At 45.2% G+C, this 20,582-nt stretch overlaps 1 protein-coding gene across 3 annotated transcripts in view; it reads left to right on the top strand.

Annotated features, from left to right (window-relative positions):
* Positions 1-15,188, top strand: part of TMEM241 (transmembrane protein 241) — a 110,297-nt gene extending 95,109 nt beyond the window's left edge. For 2 of the 3 annotated variants that reach the window (XM_016164596.2, XM_016164491.2), the window contains exons 14-15: positions 197-261; positions 10,974-15,188. In XM_016164596.2, the coding sequence (XP_016020082.1) occupies positions 197-231 (35 nt within the window). In that variant the 3' untranslated portion in view covers positions 232-261; positions 10,974-15,188. Of the gene's footprint in view, positions 1-196; positions 262-10,973 lie in introns of those variants that run through there. The other variant, XR_001599392.2, reaches the window with a different exon arrangement.
* Positions 15,189-20,582: the final 5,394 nt, after the last annotated feature.

Here is a 20,582-nt window from a genome sequence, read left to right as displayed (position 1 = left end):
TCTGTACCAAATACTTTGCTCAGAGGCAGCACTAAATACAGGACTAGGAAATGTGTGGGGAAAAAGACATGAGGTGGAAAGAAATGTTAATGTTGGAGATCTGAACTAACGTGAACTAAGCCTGTGCTAATGACTTTAGGGAAGATAACTGAAGCCCTACCTCTCTGATGACCTTCTGTTGGAATTATTTCTGCAGGTGATCACAGCTGGTTTATCAATATTGCTGTTTGATATGATCCTGACCAGTGCAACTGTGGGATGGTAAGTCTTTATTTGCATAGAAAGAGGAAATGAAAAGTAGTTATTCGGGTTTCATCAGGATACTAATTTTTGTTCTCAAATGTTGAAGAAAGGGTATGTTATTGGGTATATATTTTGACATTTAAATGTACATTTAGAAGAGTGCATATATCATGGCTATACAATTTAAAGACTTTTCACTAGCTGACTATATTATACCTACTATAACCAGCAATCAGATCCAGTCATAGAACATGACCAGTATACTTTCCAGCCACTCAACCACACAAGAGTAAACATTATTGGTGACTCACTATTTATATATATAGCTATGTTTGGGTTTATTTATTTATTTTTTTGACGCTTCCATTTATTTTCTCTTCACCAAGCTTCATATCACCCTTTTTAGAAGGTATTCACCCATTTGCTTAAAGACAGCACTGCATGTCCCTGCGATGTTTGAGCCGAGACCTGAAGGAAGTGAGGAAGTGAGTCACAGGGTTATTGGCAGAAACAGCAAGTGCAAAGGCCCTGAGGTGGGAGTTGCTTTGTCTGCTTGAGGAGTAATGTGACCAGAGCAGCATGACAAGGAGAGTAGTAGGAGATGAGGATTGAGAGGTGGTCAGCAGCTGACCATGTGGGGCCTTAAAGCCGATTATAAAGGCTTGATTTTAGCTTGACTGAGAGGGAAGGTGATTAGAGGATTTTGAGCCACATGCTCCTATGTCAAAAATGTATCCCTCTGTCTGCTGTGTGGAGAATATGCTATAGAGGGGGTGGGGAGGGAGCAGAATGACCGATTAGAGGCTCTGGCAATGATCTAGATGCAAGATGGCTAAGAACAGGGAGTGGTAGGATGCCTGCAGTGTACTGAGGGTAAAGGCAATAGGATTGGAGAGAAAGAGAGGAGTCTGGGAGGACTTCTAGGTTTTTGGCCTGAGCAGTGGAAAGAATTCAGTTGCCTTTTACAAAGATGGGGAATAATATATGAAGGACAGTGTTCTGTAAGAGGGGTAGAGGGTTAGCAGGAGTCGGGTTGGAGATTTTAGAACTGAGGTGCCTGTTATACCTGGGAGTTGAGATATCAGTAGGTAGGTGACTAAACCGGCCTGGTGATCAAGGGAGAGAGAGGCTTTCTGTGCCTTCACCCTGGCGTCCACGTTCCCATCTCAGAGCCTTTGGGCTCATCCGCTCAGCCTGGAGTGCTTTCCACCCAGCTTTGCGGTTGTCTGCCGACTTTCCTCCAGGTCTCCACATCCAGGCAACCCCAGAAAGGCCTTCCCTGACCACATTCTATAGAAAGTGTCCTCACTACTTCCTGTTTCCTTGGTTGTTTCCTTCCTGGTGGTTCCGATAGTCATCACCTTCCTTGCTCTCTGTTCTACTCATTAGGGTCTGCCTCCCTCGTAGAAGATGGTGCCCCCCGCAAAGTATATGGGCTTCGTGGTAGATGCAGGAGAGAGCTGGTGAAGGGCATTAAGCAAGTGGTGACTCAAGCACGTGGCTACTTTAGCAGGATGGCTGGGGCAGCCACATGGGACAATGACTTTGGAGAGGATGCCCAGGAAATAGATGTGGTGGCTGTGATGGTAACTTCAGACCACACCTCTTGGAAAAGGCCACATAGCCGTGTAACATAGGCCTAAGAGCTGATTTTGCCAAATAGTGACAAGGACATGCGGAGGTTGCTCAAATGCTTTACTGCCATAGCACAGCAGCCCAATGGGAGCGCTTCATCTTGCCCTTTAAAAACAGGCCACTGAGCTGTCTGTCTGTGACAGAGAAGACAGGTCCTATGGGCTTGTTGGGGCCAGGTGGTTACAGCCACACTGGCAACAGAATGATGCAGTCTTGCGCGTTCCACCTCTGAACACTCCATACGGACTCTGCCCATTGAAGAGCTGACCAAATTAAGACTTTGATCCCCTGCAGATTACTATATGCAAAGCAGTCGATGCCATCATCACCAAGGGTTTTGGTTGTTGTCTGCAGGGAGAGGAAGGTTGGTGGTGGTGGTGGGGGGGGGGTGTCAGGTCACGGTGAGTTTAAACTCTTAAATTAAACTGCTAGTTATTTCCCTTATCAATGGGCATGCTTCATTAGGGGAGTATATGTTTATGTATTTTTAAATTACATAGTAATATATCCTATTTATGAGATGTTTAAAACAATACAGAAATGTATCCAATAAAAGTAAAGGCCTGTTGTCTTCCATTTCCACTATTGCCATTTGTCAGAAGTCATGACAGTTTGGTTTAATGGTGAGAAAAAATGCAATGTTTAGTTTAGAGATGTATATGCCAATGAGGTGGGCCGTATCGTCTGTAAAATGAAACCACATAGAGTGGTGCTTTCCTCGTCACCATAAGTAGTTTAGTCCTGGCTGGGTCTTCGCTCGGCCTGCAGGTTGCTGGCCTGGTGACACACAGCTTTCTTTCCCTGTGGCTACGTTTGGCTGTCTGCTGCCTGGCCTGGATCACTAATGCGGCATTGTCGAGAATAGTTCGTATTTGTTGTGGCTGCTTACTGGTCTACTATCTTTTGATTTAGAAAAAAGAACAAGCATAGGACCCCTTAAAAATAAAAATTGTTTCCATTCCAGTTTTGATATATTGTTTAGCACAGGGATTCCTAACCCCTGGGCTGTGGACCAGTATTGGTCTGTGGTCTGTTAGAAACTGAGCCATACAGCAGAAAGAAAGTGGCAGGTGAGCAAGCAAAGCTTCATCTGTATTTGCAGCCACTCCCCAGCGCTAGCATCACCACCTCGGCTCCATCTCAGATCATTGTGTATTAGATTCTCCTAGGAGCACTGGTCCCTGAGCCAAAAAGGCCGGGACCACTGGTTTAGCATATCCCCCACCCCAACCCCTTGGAATGGCACTCTAAAATTGAGGTGCAGACAAGGTTTAGAATAGGGTTTCAGATTTCTTTACTAGTATTATTAAAAGAAAAATCATGCTGTTGCTCAGCTTTATGGCATAGTTCTAGAAAATCAGTATTTTTCTCATGCTTGGGATCAGAGAAATTCTAAGAGCTAGTCCCCCATTTGCTTGCAAATTAGACCCGCAGAATTGTCACCTGTATGACTCAAGCACCGCAGTGATGGTTGATGGGGCCGGGCACTGGTGCCTGGGTGTGCCCATGGTAGCCTCCCATCTCCTAGGACTTCTTGTGAATAATCTCCTGTTGCTGTCGTAGCTGCAGAAATACTGGTGTTATTTTTAAATGTTGGTAGGCAATTTCTGCAGGATGAATGTGAGGGGCAAGACCAAACTCTGTGGACACCATAACGAGGAAGCACAGGAGGTGACTTTGCATCCCATGTGGCCTAGGGCTGGAAGGGGTTCATATAATAAACAGATATTTAATGAGGGCCTAATATGTGCCAGGAACCATTCTTGGATAAAATTGGAAAATTGCAGGCCCTGTGGTGTCTAGAGTTGCTTCTCTCCCTGCTTGAGGGCAGGTCTGTATATAAACCAACTCAGACTGACAGAAATGAATCTTTTTGCTCACAGCATCCTCTTTTGGGAGCCCCTAATGGGGGGCTCCAAGAAAAAAATTGGAAGAAAAAGAAAAATTCGGAAATAATCCCTCACTCTTCTGTTCTTCCTCCAATTCCTGGTCTCTCTTCTTCTTTTTAATAATAATGACTAACCATTTATTGAGCAACTTACTATGTTTCAGACATTTTTACATTAATATTAGTTCATTGAGTTTCACAACAACCTCCAGGTTATCCCCATTTTAAAGATAAAGAAACTGAGGTCCAGGTCTGTGTGTGTCCAAGGCCCCATAACCTGCCCTGCACCTCCCTAGAACTGATTCAGGGAACACTAAGGATTTATCAGCAATGTAGATATTGTCTAGGTAGAAGTGGACCATAAAGGAGGTGGAAGAAAAATTGGCCTCCATCTTCTTCTTCCCACCAGTGTGATCATCTATAAAGCACATCTAGATGATCCGATGGCAAACAGAAGGAGCATTACCCAGGGCTAGGTACCTCTGTCTCTTGTTCAGGAATCAATATGGTGAACTGAGAACTCGGGTGGAACATTTTTTTAAAAAAGATCTCACTGTCTTCAGTTTTTACTACTACAAGCTATAATTCTGTCAATCGGCTAAGACATTTATTGGGTGACTGCTATATGCAAAATTTGCAGAAGTCATTAAGAAGCAGAAGACATCATCCAGCCCTCAAGAAGTTTTCATGGGAAGGAGAAATCTCAAAGATAATTTGTGGGGTAGATAGTAATTGAGTGCATAACGAATGTGAAGACTGAAGGAGAGGACGAGGCCTTGGAACTGCCTAGAAACTAAATCTTATGCAGAAGGGAGAGGCTTAGCCAGACTGTGAGTGGAAGAGGATTTGGCCCTTCTTGCCACAGGAAGACAGGAAAGGATGGAGGGGCAAGAAGTGCTAATGGTGAGACAGTGATGATAAGCAGAGCTGGGGCTGAGGGGCAGGGAGCCAATCCTCTGCTCTCTTTCCTTCTCTGCGCCTGTCCTTATGAGACAGCACAAATAAATGGTTAGCAGGTTGGTGTCTAAAAACCCAACTGCCAAGTTATCCCAGTGCATTCTTGAGGCTATTTCCCAATTTTCTGTGTCTTAACCTTCATAGTTATAGTCTAAATTCTTGACAGTATTTTTCTTTCTTTCAAATAAGCCTCCATTGACCATATCTTGTACAGAATTTCAGAGTGAACTAAAACAAAACAAAACAAAACAAAACAAAACAAAACAAAAAACAGGCGTTGAACTGAGTGTGAGAGATGCAAGTGAGATGGTGCTCCAGTGGGAGGAATGCTAAGTCTGAATATTATAGCAGTAGTCACTAAGAGGCCGAGTCTCCGGGCTGTTTCACATCCTGTGAACTTTATGGTATGCCCCAAACAAAATGGGGAGAAAAGCATATGTTCCCAAATCAAAGAAACAACATGTGTCATTATTGCAAAAGGAACCTTGACTTTGGAATTTCCTGATTTTTAAGAACTCTTGAGTTTAAGGATGGTTTGTTTTCAGCCTCCAAGAATTTTCCAACCACAAAGTGAACCACCAGAAAAGGAGTGTCAGACTGTATTTAAGATTTTCTTTCTTTTGCACAGAGCTGGTCTGCATTATCCATATACTCAGTTTTTTTCAAGCCATGACTGGGTGACCAGTTCTAAGCTCCTAGGCAGGGGCAGGGCTGGTCTCTGTCTGTCTTGTGGGAGCTTAGACTAGTCAAAGGTCACAAAAGGCGGACCTGTTTTGTTTGCCTGGAAAGTTATTGTTTCCTATTTTCTGCTTTTCAAATTTTTAATTAGTCAACATTTAGAAATCAGGTGATTTCTCCATAAAAGTCCAGATCTCCAGATTCTTTTAAAAATGTGGGACAGCTGTAGACTGGCACCTCCCCATGGCAGCTGTTGCAGGAATGGGTAGAAGCTGCCCCCTCACATGAACGAGTCAGGATGGCGTCTTCCTGTCCAGGCTGGCTGAGACCAGAGTACCCAGTATTGTGTGACATCCTTATATCCATTTGCTTGGCTAGTCATTCATTCCACAAAAAGTGCCTGTTGGGCTCTGAGGCTACAGACACAGCTCTGACCCCAACGAAGTCACCATCTAGGAGATGAGTGCTCATGTCATTATTTGTCTTCTCCTCAAGGGGGTAACAGCTTAGGGGCTCAAAATAAATTATCATCTAAAGTGGGGTTTCTCACCCTCAGTTGACATTTTGGGCCAGATAATTCTTTGTTGTGGGGACCTGTCCTGTGCCTTGTAGGGTTTTTAGCAGCAAACTCGAGCTGCACCCAACTAGATGTCAGTAGGACCCCTTTGGTTGTGACAACCAAACATGTCTCCAGATATTGCCAAATGTCCCCTTGGGGGCAAAATCACCTTAGTTGGGAATCATGGATCTAAAAGTGTGTGGTGTTTCATGGAGAAAACACCATTTGAAATTTCAGCAAGATCTTAAGGAACTTGTTGGTCTAACTAGAGATTTGGATCAGCATAAGTGTCAGGTCCTCAGCAGCCCCTTCCACCTCGTCTGTGCACAGCCCGATCAGTACGCTTCATGCTGTTAGGTGTGCACACCACATCTGCTGTCGACTGTGAGCTTCTCCAGGAGAAGAACCACATTTTATTCACCTTTTTGCCTCCCCACCCAGCACTGAAGAAATGAGTAGCCAGCCTTCTAAATACTATGCCCAAGAAAAATTATAAACCTAAGTACCTAATGTTGGTCAACTTTTAAAGTCTTTAATTAAAAGTAAATGCTCTTGTCCAGCTAATGATCTTGTTTTTAATTATTAAAAAAATCTATGGCAAGACTAATAATTTAAATATTCAGATTAATATTTAATTATTCACTTTTTAATTAACAGAGTTTTATAGTATGTATTGATATGAATTCCCTCTATTCCAAAACGTCAGCAAAGAGGATTCAATTGATACAAAATAAAAGAAAAAAATTCGGAACTGTGTCCCTGTCAAGTAGAATTAGTTGTGGGTACCTCCTCTTTAAATGCTTTTTAGAGAAGGAGAGTCATTTTTCTCTTTAGTGGTATAGGCACACACAGAGAAAAGAATAACCAAGACACGACCTCTTTGTTCTTAGGATTTCGCGATCAACTTTTAGCCTGGCCAGACATTCATTGAGCCTGCCATTGATACTGGGTTACCTACGTGAACATTACTTGAACTTGATCCTGACATAAACCTTGCTAAAACCAAGAGTCTTTTGTAAATGATCTCTCACCATCTTTGAGTAAAGATGTCTCATACCTTTAATTTTAGGGAACTGCGTGGAGACTGCCCATAGGAAGAATGAATTTAGGGGAGACAAAGGAACTTCTCCCAACACACCACGAAAGGCATCTAGGATTACAATGTTTGAAATTTATCAAGTTTCCATTTGAATTAAAAATTCAAAACCTCTTTAAAATGACAAGAAGTACCTGCTGAATAACTATTGCTTATTACCTCACAGCACAGAATAATTTATCAGAGTATGATAAATACCCAAGGAAATGGTATATTATATTAAATACATTTTTGGTGAGGAAAAAACAAAAATAATTGGATTATAGATGGGAGAAGGGAGAGCAAGTATAAGAATTCCATATGTTGATGAAAGAACAGCAAACCTACCAAAGTGTTTCATAAGAGTTTATGTGAGCCCAATTTTGAGGACATACCCTGAAGCAAGATCTCAACAGCTTGAGAAAATGCTCCCAAGAATGGCAGTTTTCCAGTTCCTTTTATGCATTAGAATCAAAGGAGAACACGTAAGGAGGCATGAGAAAGCAAAGCAGGGAAATCTCTAGGATTGAATAAAAAGCAAATGGAGTAACAGATACTTCTTTTATGTTGCAGGTACAGGATAGTTAGTAATTAACATTTATAGCGCATAGAGATGGTATGCGGGGAACAAGATAACAATGAGGTGTTCTGTGGTCTCCTCCTCCGGCAGTTTTGTTCTCTGGTGCCAGCAGTAGTGCCTTTGAGGGGTCTTAGAAAAGAAAATTGCTCTGACATTTCAAAGGTATGTTATCCTAGGTGCATAAAAACAGTGGACAGGGCTCACTTAAGGTAACGATTGACCTTTGCCAAAGAAGCTATAAGCCTGGGATATGACTACCCGTCATGGCCTGCCCAGGAATTTATGATCAGACCATTCTGTGTGGTTACTTTTGGTCACTGAGCTTGGCAGAACTGCCATGTGGCCGTCCTGAACTTGTCAGGTTTATTACATGGTCCCTTTTTTATTCACACATCATTCATTGAGTAAATATTTTTTGGGTGCTGCATTAAGTACTGGGCCTTCAGCTGGGAAAAGGATACAGTCTCCGTCCTCTGTTTAGTGGGTTCAATAGGAATTCATTGAATAACCACAATAATAAATAAATGAAAATTGAAATGAGGCCTTTGGCTCCCGTTGAGAGAAAAATGAAGGACTGGAGAAATGCTGAAAATAAACCCCTGGAACAGAAGCTAGTGATGAATATTTTTGGCTGGGTATGCTCTGCAATCTGATGTTTATGCCGTAGTTACATGAAGTTTGTTCATTTCAGGAATGATGGGGATTACAAGATTTGCAAACAGTTCAGTAAAGCTCTGACTTAAATAGTTGTAATGCTATTAAGATTCCTGTACCCCATGTCAGCTTCTCCTGCTGTTTAGAAAACAGCATCAAAGCTCACTTCCCTGGCTCTCTTAACAGTAAACTGAATCGAGGTTTGTTTTCATTTTAGCATACACTAAGCTGCTTTGGTGTTTCAGAAACTAGCTAAGCCAAGGGATGAAATGCAAGGTTATTACACTTCAGCATTGTTCTAAGGCTAGGGGAGTAAAGTGGCAGAGAGCCAGCTGATAGCCTGTTCTTCTCCCTGGCGATTAAGGAGGATTAGTGGAAATTGTAGGAAACACTGAGCCTCCAGATACATTTGCAGAAATAAAACCCTCCCAAACCCCAAACACTGTGTAGCCCCTGCATCAGGTCATGGTGACTCTGCACTTGCCCGGGTATGAGGAGATGGTGTATGCATTCTTTAAGGAATGTTCAAGGGAACAGCACATCTGCTTGAAGGGAAAAGCCAGGTCTTTAGAGGTGAGGCAGTGTACGAAGATAAGAACGGCTTCCCCTTCACAGTCACTTCATCCAAGGAGAGGAGGCAATAGAATGCTGCAGCCTCTGAGTCCTGAACTAGACTGAGGATTACCACAAATGTGTCATGTTCCCAAACATGGTCTTTTGGAACTTGGACCCCAGTTTCACAGAGAAACAGTCCTGTAAACAATAAGTGTAGATCTAAGAAACTCCTCAGAAATTAATTTTGTTCATAATGGAGACACCAACTTCAGCTACATTATTATGAGCTAAATGTATGTTAAAGAGAATTTATCGACTTACTGTAACTCTAATATTTCCATAGGAAAGAGGAAAGTACATTTAACTTGGAGCTTAAGATTTTAGGCATACAGCTCCCACATGCCCCTCTCTTTTCCAGCCCAGTGGTTAGCCCGGGTTGGGGGACATCCTCCCAGCCCACTCCCCCAGGACCTGGCTACAAGACTAGCACCTCTCTCTGCCCTCACTCAGGGGCCTTTAGTCACCAAGGAAAGGAAATGCTGGTGGTTCAAGGGATTTTCCCACTCTCTAGGGGTGACAGGTGGGTGATGAAGGAACGGATTTGTTCTCTATGGCTCCAGGAAGCAGAACTTGGTTCATAGCCAAGGTTGTAAGGAACAGCTGTTGGGTCAGTATGAGGGAGGAACCATGTGCTTCCACAAGTAAGATGCCCGTGGAAGCTTGCTGGAATCCTGTGGCTAGAGATGCTCGACAGGCTTGCTTTGCACAGAACGATGTGCCCCTCACCAGAAGTCTTCAGGCAGAGGTCGAGAAGCCAGCCGTGAGGGCCAGCAAGGATGGATCGCTCTGTTGGGAGGGCAGTTGACCAGAAAATACTAATATTCTATTGCTTATCCATTATAGGCCAGGCACAGGGGTAGATTGCTTCAGGGATCTCCTTCGAAGCCTCACAGAGACTGTTAGGTGTGATCATATCCTGTGGTACAGATGAGGAAATGAAGGCTGAATATCATGCCCGAGATTACGTAGCTAATAAATTTGTGAGCCGTAATTGACACTCAGCTTACTGTTTTTATATTCTCACACTTAGTAGATTCATTTCTATACTAAAAGTGGCAAATGGTACAAGTTATCTACATGTCAGAGTCACCCACATAGGTGACATTTCTCACTGGGAATATAGCACACAGCCTACATGTGTTTCACATATTCAGTACCCCAGATAGATGTTAGAAATATCAAGGTGCCAGCGCCTGAATGCCCGAGTGGATGTGTGTTGTGTATGGGTGTGTTGTGTACGGGTGTAAGGGGGGTCGGGATATCGGGCGGGTGGATTGGAGAGAGACGGAAGAAAACAGTAGCCTGGAAAGGGCTGTTGCAACCTCTGAGCACGGGCATTTCATAATCGGGGAGATCCCGACCCCATCATCATCCTTTACTGATGACCCAGCCTGGTCCCCAGAAGTGCTTTTTGGGAAGAATGGCAGGAGATTCAGACAGACACCAGATTGTCTGCTGAGGAGTTTAAAATAGAAAACATCCAGACCTTTGAATGTATTAAATTTTAGGCATGTTAAAATATTCTATTCTTTTCCTCAGTCTTCAGTTCTCCCACTGCTTTTTCATTTTCAAAGCACTGACCACGTTTATTTCTGCTCCAATGGGAAATTCATGATTTTTCCATTTGTATTTTCATCTTTAAGTGCTCTAATAGTCTAAATAAAATGAAAGGATTTGGAGATTATTCACCTTAATAATTCTACAATTATGGATACCTGCATGGCTTCATAGCCATCAGCCCTCTTTAGCAAAAAGCGCCATCCCGCCCCATGGGAATCCGTCCTCTGGTGTTAGCACCAGAGATCACGAACCGAAGCGCAGTCTCCTCCACCTGGTCAGGATGAGTGGACACCTTACCTTCCTCCTTGAGGGAAGGTATCAAACCCACCTCGCAGCCCACTCCCCTCCCAGCGCATGGCTGAGGTTTACTCTGGATGAATAACGGGGTGGTTGTTGGGCCTGACCCGGCAGTGGGATGAGAGTCCCAGCAGCAGAACGAGGGGCGCCCCTTACCCTGCTGTATGTGGCGCCAGGCAGCCTCCAGGCTCGAGGGAACGCAAAGCTGATGACCTCTTGCCATTTTTTGCAGCCTCCTGCTCGGCGGACTTGGAGAGGCCTTGCTGGTTTTCTCAGAGCAGAAGAGAGTCTAAAGGTGATCGCAGGGAAAGGAGACTCACTGGCCGCCAGCCGGAGAACACAGCAAGGATGATGTGACCACCACTTCTCACCTCATCAAGAAGAACCCTTCCCAGGGGCCTCTGGGCCTCTGCAGAGAACGGACAGCGTTTGAGAGGCTCACAGGAGGCCGCTGACGGTGCCGTTCCCACTTGTGCAGACACAGATGGAGGATTCCCCCTATGCGGTGGGGATGGCCCCGCCTTGCCTGACGCGCAGACCTCCTTATTAAACACGCTTCCCCAAACACTCCGCTTCCACTCCATGGTAGCGGGCCCAAGGTATTTTGTTGCATTTTTGGTTTGGTTTTGTGTTTTTACATTTTTGCAGACTCCTGGGGATGTCTTTTCCTTGCTTTCATGCTGGCTTATCTAGAGCCCTCACTCGCCCACTTATGAGCATAGAGAGAATTCCTTGAGAGGGCTTCCACTGGGCCCAGGGGCAGAGATGGGGGTTGCAGGGAGCCCTGGGCCACGGAAGAAGCCAGAAAGGACACTATTACTCCAGAGCGAGTGCTGAGGCCTTTGTGGTTGTCTGTTGTGTTGTATTGAATTCTGCACACTCCTTTTTGCTCACCATTGTGTTAACTTGGTAGCAAATGATCACTGGATGGATAATAGGGTTTATAAGCACTGATAGATGTCCTCTCTGAGCAGGTGAAAAAAAAAAGAAACAAATATATAACATGTGGATACAGACAAATTTATATTCATATTCCTTAAAGCTTTTAATCCACTTAATTCCCAGTATCTCAGAGGTTTCAAATCATTGAATGCTGAAGTATATTTTCAGGCCAGATTAAAACTGGATTAAGACTCTAAACCTTGCCTCAATGGGAATCAAAAGAAATGAATTAGCATGAAACGGTTATTTGATTCTGAACCCACAATGAAGGTTTAAGAAAATTATGTCTAACTCCAAATATTTCTGCTTGGAATAGGCTTTTTGAATACCTCATTACTCTGCCAGGTGTCAATTTTGGTCTTTTGAGATGTGGAAAGTAATGAAGTCCAGTGAGTCTTCTTCAGGCAGGAAGCCAGGCCCTGCAGTGTTGGACACCTACCACCTACCTCACTGATGTTGAGAACCCCCTTCAGCACCTGGGCAGGGAGCCTTGTCCAGTCTGAGCCCTGTGAAGAATAGGGTCAGTGCCCATGCTTTCTGCATGTTTTCTCCAACATGTCGAAAAGAGAAAAAGGAAAGGAAATAGGAATGGATATGGATATTTGGAACTCCAGTACCTTACATTTATTTCTTGTCTTTACCTGGTCTCTGCTTGCCATTTAAGGTAAAGATGTTCAGAGTCGCCTTTACACGTAGTTTTAATTTGCTCTTGTTCTTCATCTGGAATGTCAAACTTTCTTCAGACTGAAGACCGAATAGAAAATCTGGGTTTAGAACTTTCCTTATTTATTTATTTATTTTTGCTCCCACAAAACTTTCTCTGCACAGCCGAAGCCAGTTCTTTTCCTTTTGAGGAAAGTGGCATCTGTCCAAATGACATCTTATGCCTGTATTTCCAAGTGCCATTTATGCAAATAGAGATTTCTAAGGCTGGAAAGAACTATGCGCAGTTCAAGACCAGTTGCCTGTTTCCAGCAAGACTGACCTCAAACACTTTGGCCGAAAAGTTTTAGATTTTTCTCTTTTGTTTGAGAATCTCTAGCAAGGTTTTTTGTTGTTGTTGTTGTTTTATTGATTTTTAAAATTCATATTCCAGAGTCTCGTTTTTAAAATCTCAGATTTCTTACTTTGACACCAGCAAGAAGCAGAGGATGAGGTGCTTCTTCAGTTTACAATCCTGTTTCCTTTAGCTTCTATCTCAGGCTTTTTTCTTCAAGCTTTAGCTACTGCCTTTTATGCCCAACTTCACATGCTCAGCTTTGAGTGCAGGGTGAGCCCAAAGGCCTGTAAAACTAGGGGCTGGCCCAGGTCATTACAACTCCTTAACCCTCATTTTCTGTGGCCCTCTGGGCCCAGCGCCCCTGGACAGGGGCTCTCCAGGAAACCCCAGTACTCATTTTTACCCAAAATGATCCATTTGGTCATGTCCTGTCTAGATTCCAATCACCTTAGGCCCTGCTGGCCACAAGTCAAAACCAGGGTGTTTTGTTTTTTTTCATTTGTACAAATAAAGAATATGCTTTCTGTCAAGACAAGGTTCTGTACGATTGTATATTATTACTAATCTGCTAAGGATATAACAAAAAAGAAACCATTTATTTGGTAATTGGCCTTTCTTTCTCTTCTTTTCAACCACAGCAGGAGAGTATTGCAGAAAAGGTTGTCATCCTTGGAGAGAGAGTTCTTTCATTTTAAACACAAACCCAGAATTCTTCCAACATCCTGGCCACTTAGCTCTGGACAAGGAAGGGCCACCCAACTCCTTCTAGTCCCGCACTGTCCAGTAGGGTCACCATAGCTATGTGTGGCTACTGAAAAGGGGCGGGTCCAAATCTAGCTGTGCTATGAGCGTAAGTACACACTGATTCAAAGACCTAGTATTAAGATAAAGGGTTTCAAAATCTTGTAATAATTTTTATACTGATTACATGTTTAAATATTTTTGATATGTGGAATTAAATGAAATATATCATCAAAATTAATTTCTCTTATTTTTTTTTTTACCTTTTTTAAGGAGGCTGCCATAAAATTTTAATTTATATGTTTGGCTCATGTGATGTGTCTCTTGGTCAGTGCTGATCTAGAGCGGGTGTTCTACACTGGACCAGGGAAGTGGCAAAGGAAAGTAGGTTGGATGTAGCTGCTAGAGTTATCAAGCCAGTAATTATACCTAAGACAGTTTGTGATTGAGTACTTGTTACACGCCAAGCACTGCGCTAGGTACTTTCGATGCATCTTGCCATTTATTCTTCCCAATGGTGAGGGAGACAACATTAGTCCCCATTTTGCCTAGGAGATTCAGAGTTTCAGTAACTTTTCCAGGGTGACCCAGCTAGGACTCAAACCAGCTCTTTCACACTCAGCCTATTATTCTCAGCTTTACTGTGGAGAGTTCTATTGAGAAGGAGAGGTGGAGTCCCCCACATTTTACCAGAGGTCATCAGTTCTCAGAGAAGTGATTCCCTATGTAGTCCTCACATCTGTGAGGTAATCTGTGCTTTCTCCCCGGGGGTCACTTGCCCTCCCTTTGCCAAAGGGCAAGATCCGTGGCCAGAGTCCCAGCTGCCTACCCAGAGTGTTCCGATCCTTCCCTTCAGCCTCTTTGATTGGGTTGTGTTGTGACCTGCCCTGTGTGGGGCTGGAGCAACTAGGAGTTCTTTGGGAATGGTACTGCTCTCACTTCAAGTGTTTCCAGAACAACCAGCCACTAATGGATTCTCAGGCCCAGTGTTTTGGGGACTGGCACATTCAGATAGCCAAGGGGTTTGAAGATGGAAGGAGCCTGAGCAATGGTGCCAAGAGAGGACACCCTTCTCTTCACTGGGTCTGCAGGGCCGCCAAAGGAAGTACAATCACAGATCTGGGTGAAACAATAAGCATGTGAGAATACAATATGTGGTTAGTGCTTGGAACATGATATCTTTCTTGAACAGTTACCTTGGACAAAGTATTGAAATAGAAGTGAAATCACCTGGAGGTTCAAGTGGTTGGGACTTTTTGGGAGTCAGTCCTTTGATCCTTGTTCCAGGGAAAGTCAGTTAAAGGTGTAAGGCTCTTGGGCTTCTCCCAGACACCCTCAGCACCCTCGGCTTGAGACTGTCCCTCAGCCCAGCACAGAGAGAAGCTGTGGCGCCTTGCCCCACAGATGTCCCCATCCCCACCTCAGTGGTATATATGCCCCTGTGTAGTTCTTGTCCCTTTATCTTGAATCTGAGTTGGCTCTGTGACTTACTTGTTGCCAATAAGATGCAGTAGAAGTAATACTACATGACTTCCAAGGCCAAGTCAAAACGACCATGCTACATCTGACTTCGTTTTTTGGAACAGCCTCCAGGAGTCCCAGGATGTCACGTGGAAATCTGACTACCTTGAACCTACTATATTGGAGAGACCAAATGCAGGTGCTCCAGTAGACAGTTCCCACTGAGCACAGCCTTCTACCCTTCCAACAGGCCACCAGACCTGTGAGGGAAGCTCTCCTGAACCCTGGAGGCCAGCCCATCAGGCAGCTGAATGCCATCAAGTGAACCTCAGTCAATGCCAGTGGGGCAGAAGAATCACCCAGCTAAGCAGTATCTGCCTGAATTCTTGACCACAAATTCATGAAACACAGTAATGTTGTTTTAAGCCAATAGGTTTCAGGGAAATGTGTCACACAGCAACAGATAATAGAGCAGAGGTTCTCAAATGCTGTTCTTCCTAGGCAGATTTAATCTGAGCACTCTGAGCATCCCCGCTAAGTAGCCCCTTACTCCAGGAGAACCAGTCTCCGCTCCAGCTGACCTGCAGCACCAGAGCCACCTTGAGGAGGAGGGCCCCAGGTGACTGTCCACGGCTTACTCAGGCCTCAAGTACAGGGTGCGATCTGTAGCCTTAAGTCAAAGTACCTCATTTTCTCATTCACTCACAAGATGTTGAGAACCCTCTGTGTGCAGGCTCTGCTTTGGGTTTTGCGGCCATAACCATGAACAAGACGAGCCCTCAGAAAGCTGACTTCCTAGTGGTGGAAACAGACAATAAACAAGTAAATAATAGAATTTCAGAGAGTTAAGTGCTTTTAAGAAAATAAAGCCAAGAAGGGAAACACACACTCTTCTGAGCATCTCATGAAAGAGAATTTCTCTTCCAAAATATACAGTCACACACACACACACACACACAATGTAGCATATAGTTGGAGGGATTTATTTTCCCTAAAGTCTGTCTTTTGAACCTCTAAGGTTATGGATTCTAAGTTAAAAACCATTTTGGGGGGTACAGGGTAAAGTCAAGCATCCCCAGTGGTGGAATGTGCTACCTCCTCTCCTCACTGGTTCTGAGGAGAGACCAGGTCGAATAATGAATCAGTCGTGTGCAGACACTGGCCGGCCATAGAAGTCTCGGCCCTGCCTGTGGGATGCTCTCAGTCTGGTGCAGGAAATGAGATGTGTAGACTTGAAAATGGACCTCGTGGTTAATTTCAAGGACATGACACACATGATAGCGCTTGAGGAAATGCTGGGAGTTATAAGTCCCTTCCAGCTGTGTGGTGCTGCACTGAGGCTTATTGTGGGCCATACAGTGTTGCTCGAAGTGCTTCACTCCTATGATTGTACTTAATCCTCACAAGGAGCCTCTGGTGGGGGAATCCTCGCCCTCATTCATGGAGTTGACAGAGACAGAGAAGGTGAGCAACTTCCCTGAGGTCCTGCTAGTTAGAGGGGCAGGAGAAATTGAAGGAGGCCATCTGACCACGCAGGCCTTCCTCTCTGCCTTCCCCATGCAAGTGAGCGGAGTCGGAGGTGGAGACTTCTGGCCATAGTCGGGGAGTGAGTGCCTGAGCGGCAAGGCCAAAGCCTGTGAGAGGCCACGAGGTGGGCTGGGCCAGCCCAGGGAGTGATTTGAATGCTAGGATGGGAAATAATCTTTGTGGGTTCCTGCGATGCTCCAGATGGGGTTCAGGTGCCTCCCACACATTCTGTCGTCCACACTTCACACCCTGAATGGTCTTGCTTATAGATGAGGCCTCCTAAACTCTGACAGGACAGGACACCTCCCCAAGCTCATCACTTCTAAGCCAAGATTCCAAAGTCGTCTTTCATAACCAAGTGGCCGCGCCCCACCCCCACGTGATGGGTTGTCTGTGGGCATTGTCCGCCCACCTCGCAACCCCTTTGAGCAAACCTGAGGAGCCAAGCCCCCCAGAGGCAGCCCTCCCGCAGGGCGCAGGGCAGTGCTGCTCCCTGCATGGGGGGTTGGCTGCCTGCAGAACTGCCTCCCGTCCTCTGAACTGGGCAGCAAACCCCTGGGAAGGCCGAGCCCATTCTAGAGCTTGCACAAGGCTTCCTCTGTTCTGGAAACATTTCAGAGAGGGCAGACTTCTTGTGCTCCCCGGTGAAATGAAGGATTCTTTGCTCCTGCTGTGAACTGATTTTCAGCGGCCTGATCAGCAGACACTTGCCCTTAGTAAAACAAACAGTGCCGGGTAAGCCTTGATCCAGTTCCATCCGGGATCCACTGTGAAGGGGTCTGAAGGAACCACTTCCCGCCCCAGCTCCCCTCCCTTGGCAGCTGAGGGTGGAATCCCATTTAAACAGCTGTCTGAGCCAAAAGGATCATTTGAGTCATTTATTTCCTGCTTGCTGTGTGAAAAAGCCTACAGGACTGGCAAAGGCTTTGTGCCCATTTGTCTTCACACGGTAACTCTGAGTGCACCCCAGGGAGAGGAGCGGAGCCCTTGGAAATGTGGGGACTTAATCCAGGCACTATTCCCAGGCCAGCGGATTGGCCTGACAAATAGAAGTAAAGGGGGCTGTTTAGTGAAAAGGGCTCTGAGTCAGAAGCAGAACCCCAGGTTCTGTCCCAGGCTGTCTCACCACCCTGACAAGTGATGTCAATCATTCTTTCATTGATCTCCTCCTTCCTGCACTCAGCACATACATATTGAATGCCCCCCTAGGGCTAGTCTTTATATTCTTCAGCAGAGCTAACTCGCCACCCTAAAGAAGCCAGCGACACTGTTGCCGGAGGTGAGCCCCGACCTTCAAATAGGTGAGGCTGTAGACAGATTCTGCATCCTGTGAGAGAAGCCAGAAGTTGTCCTTGAGGCAGAATCTCCCTTGTTCTGGCAGGAGCAGCTTTGGCGACTTGTTAGGGGATTGTAGACCTAGAGCAAATTCACACTCCCTGTTCTCAGGGAGGCCCTGAGCCTACAAGAAGACCCGTAGAAGGAGATTTTAAAAAGAAATAAATAACAGCTTTAATGAGCCATAATTCACATGCCCTAAAATACATCCAATTAAAATATACAATTCGTGATTGTTAGCATATTCACACAATTCTGCAACCATTATCATTATCTAATTTTAAACATTTTTACCACCACCTTCCAAAAAAAAACCCATACCCATTTTCATTCTTCCCTCCTCAGCTCCTGCTGACCCAGGCAATCCACTCTCTCTCTCTACAGATTTGCCTGTCCTGGAGACTTCACAGGAATAGGATCGTGCAGTATGTGGCCTTTTGTGTCTGCCTGGGGGTGGGGAGATAAGAGTCCTGAACATGGGGTGTGGAAAACTGGGGGTGAGAATAAGGGAGTCTGGCACCTGGAGGTAGGTGAGGGAGCTCTGGTGAGAGGCAGCAGGAGGTGGGTCGACACACTCCCAGAGCCCTGGTGGCCAGGTTCGAGGTTTGTTTTTTTCAACCAATCATCTCTATGATCCACAGGCCTTCAGTAAAGTCTGTTATGCACAACAGCCCGGTGTTGGCTGTACTTTGGGGAATAGGCTCTGGTTCCTCCAAAGGTAGAGCGGGGAGAAGAGTGGTCACCGCTATCAGGCCAGACTGCACCTTAGATCATAGCTTCCAGCTCTAAGGTGTCTCAAGTCCCAAGGCGGGTGCTAGGACTCTGGCTCTTCTATCCTCAGTCCAAGCAAGAAGCTGGAGGAAGGTGAAGTTCTAGCTATCTGAGCTCTTTTAAGGAAATGGTTCAAGGTTTGTTTTTCAACGAGTCATCTTTAAGCGTTCAGCTCTCAGCAACTGTCCTCTTCTCATCGAGATCTTGAAGGTACAACTGAGTCTATATTTGTGGCTGTGTCTACTTATTATCTACTAAGTAACATACGCTCTCCCGGAAGGAAGGAGAAAGCAGACACACCGTGAGAAGAATTTGCAGTCCCACGGATCAGATTTATGTACATATGTGACAATGAGGATGTGGGCATGAGCCTTTTCAAAGCTCTCGGCCACAGCCTTGGTCTCACGGTGGAGGCCCATTTGCAACCTCACTTCTTGCAGACAAGACCTGATGGATAGAGGGGCTAGGACAGCCATCTGCCTGTGGTGGGCATGGTTCCCACCTCTGCAGCCCACCGCACACCTATCCCAGCTGCGGCCTGTTTGTCACCCCTGCAGGCTCAGTGGAGTGTTGGAGCTCTGAGGCGCACCTCTAGGACCCTTGCGCAGAGATAGCTGATTGCTTACCCAATATACGTTTCCTCTCCTTCCCAAATGTTTTCTTTGCTAGGGCTGCAGTAGCAAAGTACCACAGACTTAGTGGCTTAAACAACAGAAATACATTGTCTCACAGTTCTAGAGGCTAGAAGTCTAAGATCAAGGTGTGGGGGGTTGGTTCCTTCTGAAGGCTGACAGGGAAGGATCTGTTCCGGGACCCTTCTCCCTATGTCTATTCACATGGTCTCCCCTCTCTGCATGTCTCTGTGTCCAAATCCCCCCCTTTTTATAAGGACACCAGTCATATTGGTTTAGGGTCCATCCTCACAAACTCATTTTAACTTGATTACCTGTGTAATACCTCATCTCCAAATAGGGTCACATTTCGAGTACCGGTGGGGGGACTCCGACATATCCTTATGCGGTGGGGAGAACAAAACTCAACCCATAGCACTTAGGACCAAAAATCAGTTTTATTGAGTGGCTGGGTATACAGCTAAGAGATACCTTTCCAGCCTCCCTTGTAGCCATGCAGCTTATTTGACTAGGTTCCAATTGAGGAGATGTAAGCAGCAGTTGGTGATTGAGAGAGACTTCAGGGATGGCTCCTTAACAGAGCTCCGGCAGGTAGAACTTCGCCTTCCTCCTGCTTCTTGCTTGGACTGAGGATAGGATAGCTGGAGTTCCAGCATCTGTTTTCGGACTTGAGACAACCTTAGAGTTGGAAGCTGTGGTCTCAGGATAGTGGAGCAGAAGCTAGAAGGAGCCTGGGGGCTCGGGCAAGACAGTGGAGCCGCCATAGGCTGCTCACCTCAAACCCTTTTAAAAGAGAGAAAATAATAATTCTCCTTTATTACTTTCGGTCTCTGTTACTAGCAACCAAAGGCAATTCTAACAGAAATAGCCGACAAGGAGCCAGTATGGTGCGGTGGGAAAGGCATGTACTAATACTTTGGTGCGAGATGGACCTGGGTACTTGTCCTCTGTTCTCTTTGTATACAGCGTCCCACAGCATAGAAATGACCCCTTTCTTTGTCTACCCTCAGACAAAGAAAGTTCTTTAAAGGCAGGGGCCCTGACTGATCATCTTTGCTTTCTTGGTGCCTCGCACGGAGCCTACACACAGAAGGGGCTCGGAGAGTGTTAAGAGATTTTAAATCTTCTGCATTTACCAGTTCTGTGGGCTTGGACTCTGAGTCTTAATTTCCTTATTGATTAAAATGGAGGTTATACTATCAGGGCTGTTTTAAAGACAAAACACAAATGTATAGAATTTAGCACGATGTCTAAGCCTAGCACATGTTAGATACCCAAGCAATTGGTGGCCATTATTAATATTATGACATTTTCTAGTGGATCCTTGTTCTAGTCCCAGTATGATGCTCCACTTACTTCAGACAACCAGACTCTTACTTTTTTCTAAGACCAAGTCTCTGACTTACACACATTGTATTCAGTAGGTTCTTGT

Source organism: Rousettus aegyptiacus, unplaced genomic scaffold, assembly GCF_014176215.1.
Source record: "Rousettus aegyptiacus isolate mRouAeg1 unplaced genomic scaffold, mRouAeg1.p scaffold_m13_p_12, whole genome shotgun sequence".
In the NCBI taxonomy this organism is placed as follows: domain Eukaryota; kingdom Metazoa; phylum Chordata; class Mammalia; order Chiroptera; family Pteropodidae; genus Rousettus; species Rousettus aegyptiacus.
The sequence above is the reverse complement of the archived record's forward strand: the minus strand, read 5'-3'. Positions and strand labels throughout refer to the sequence as shown.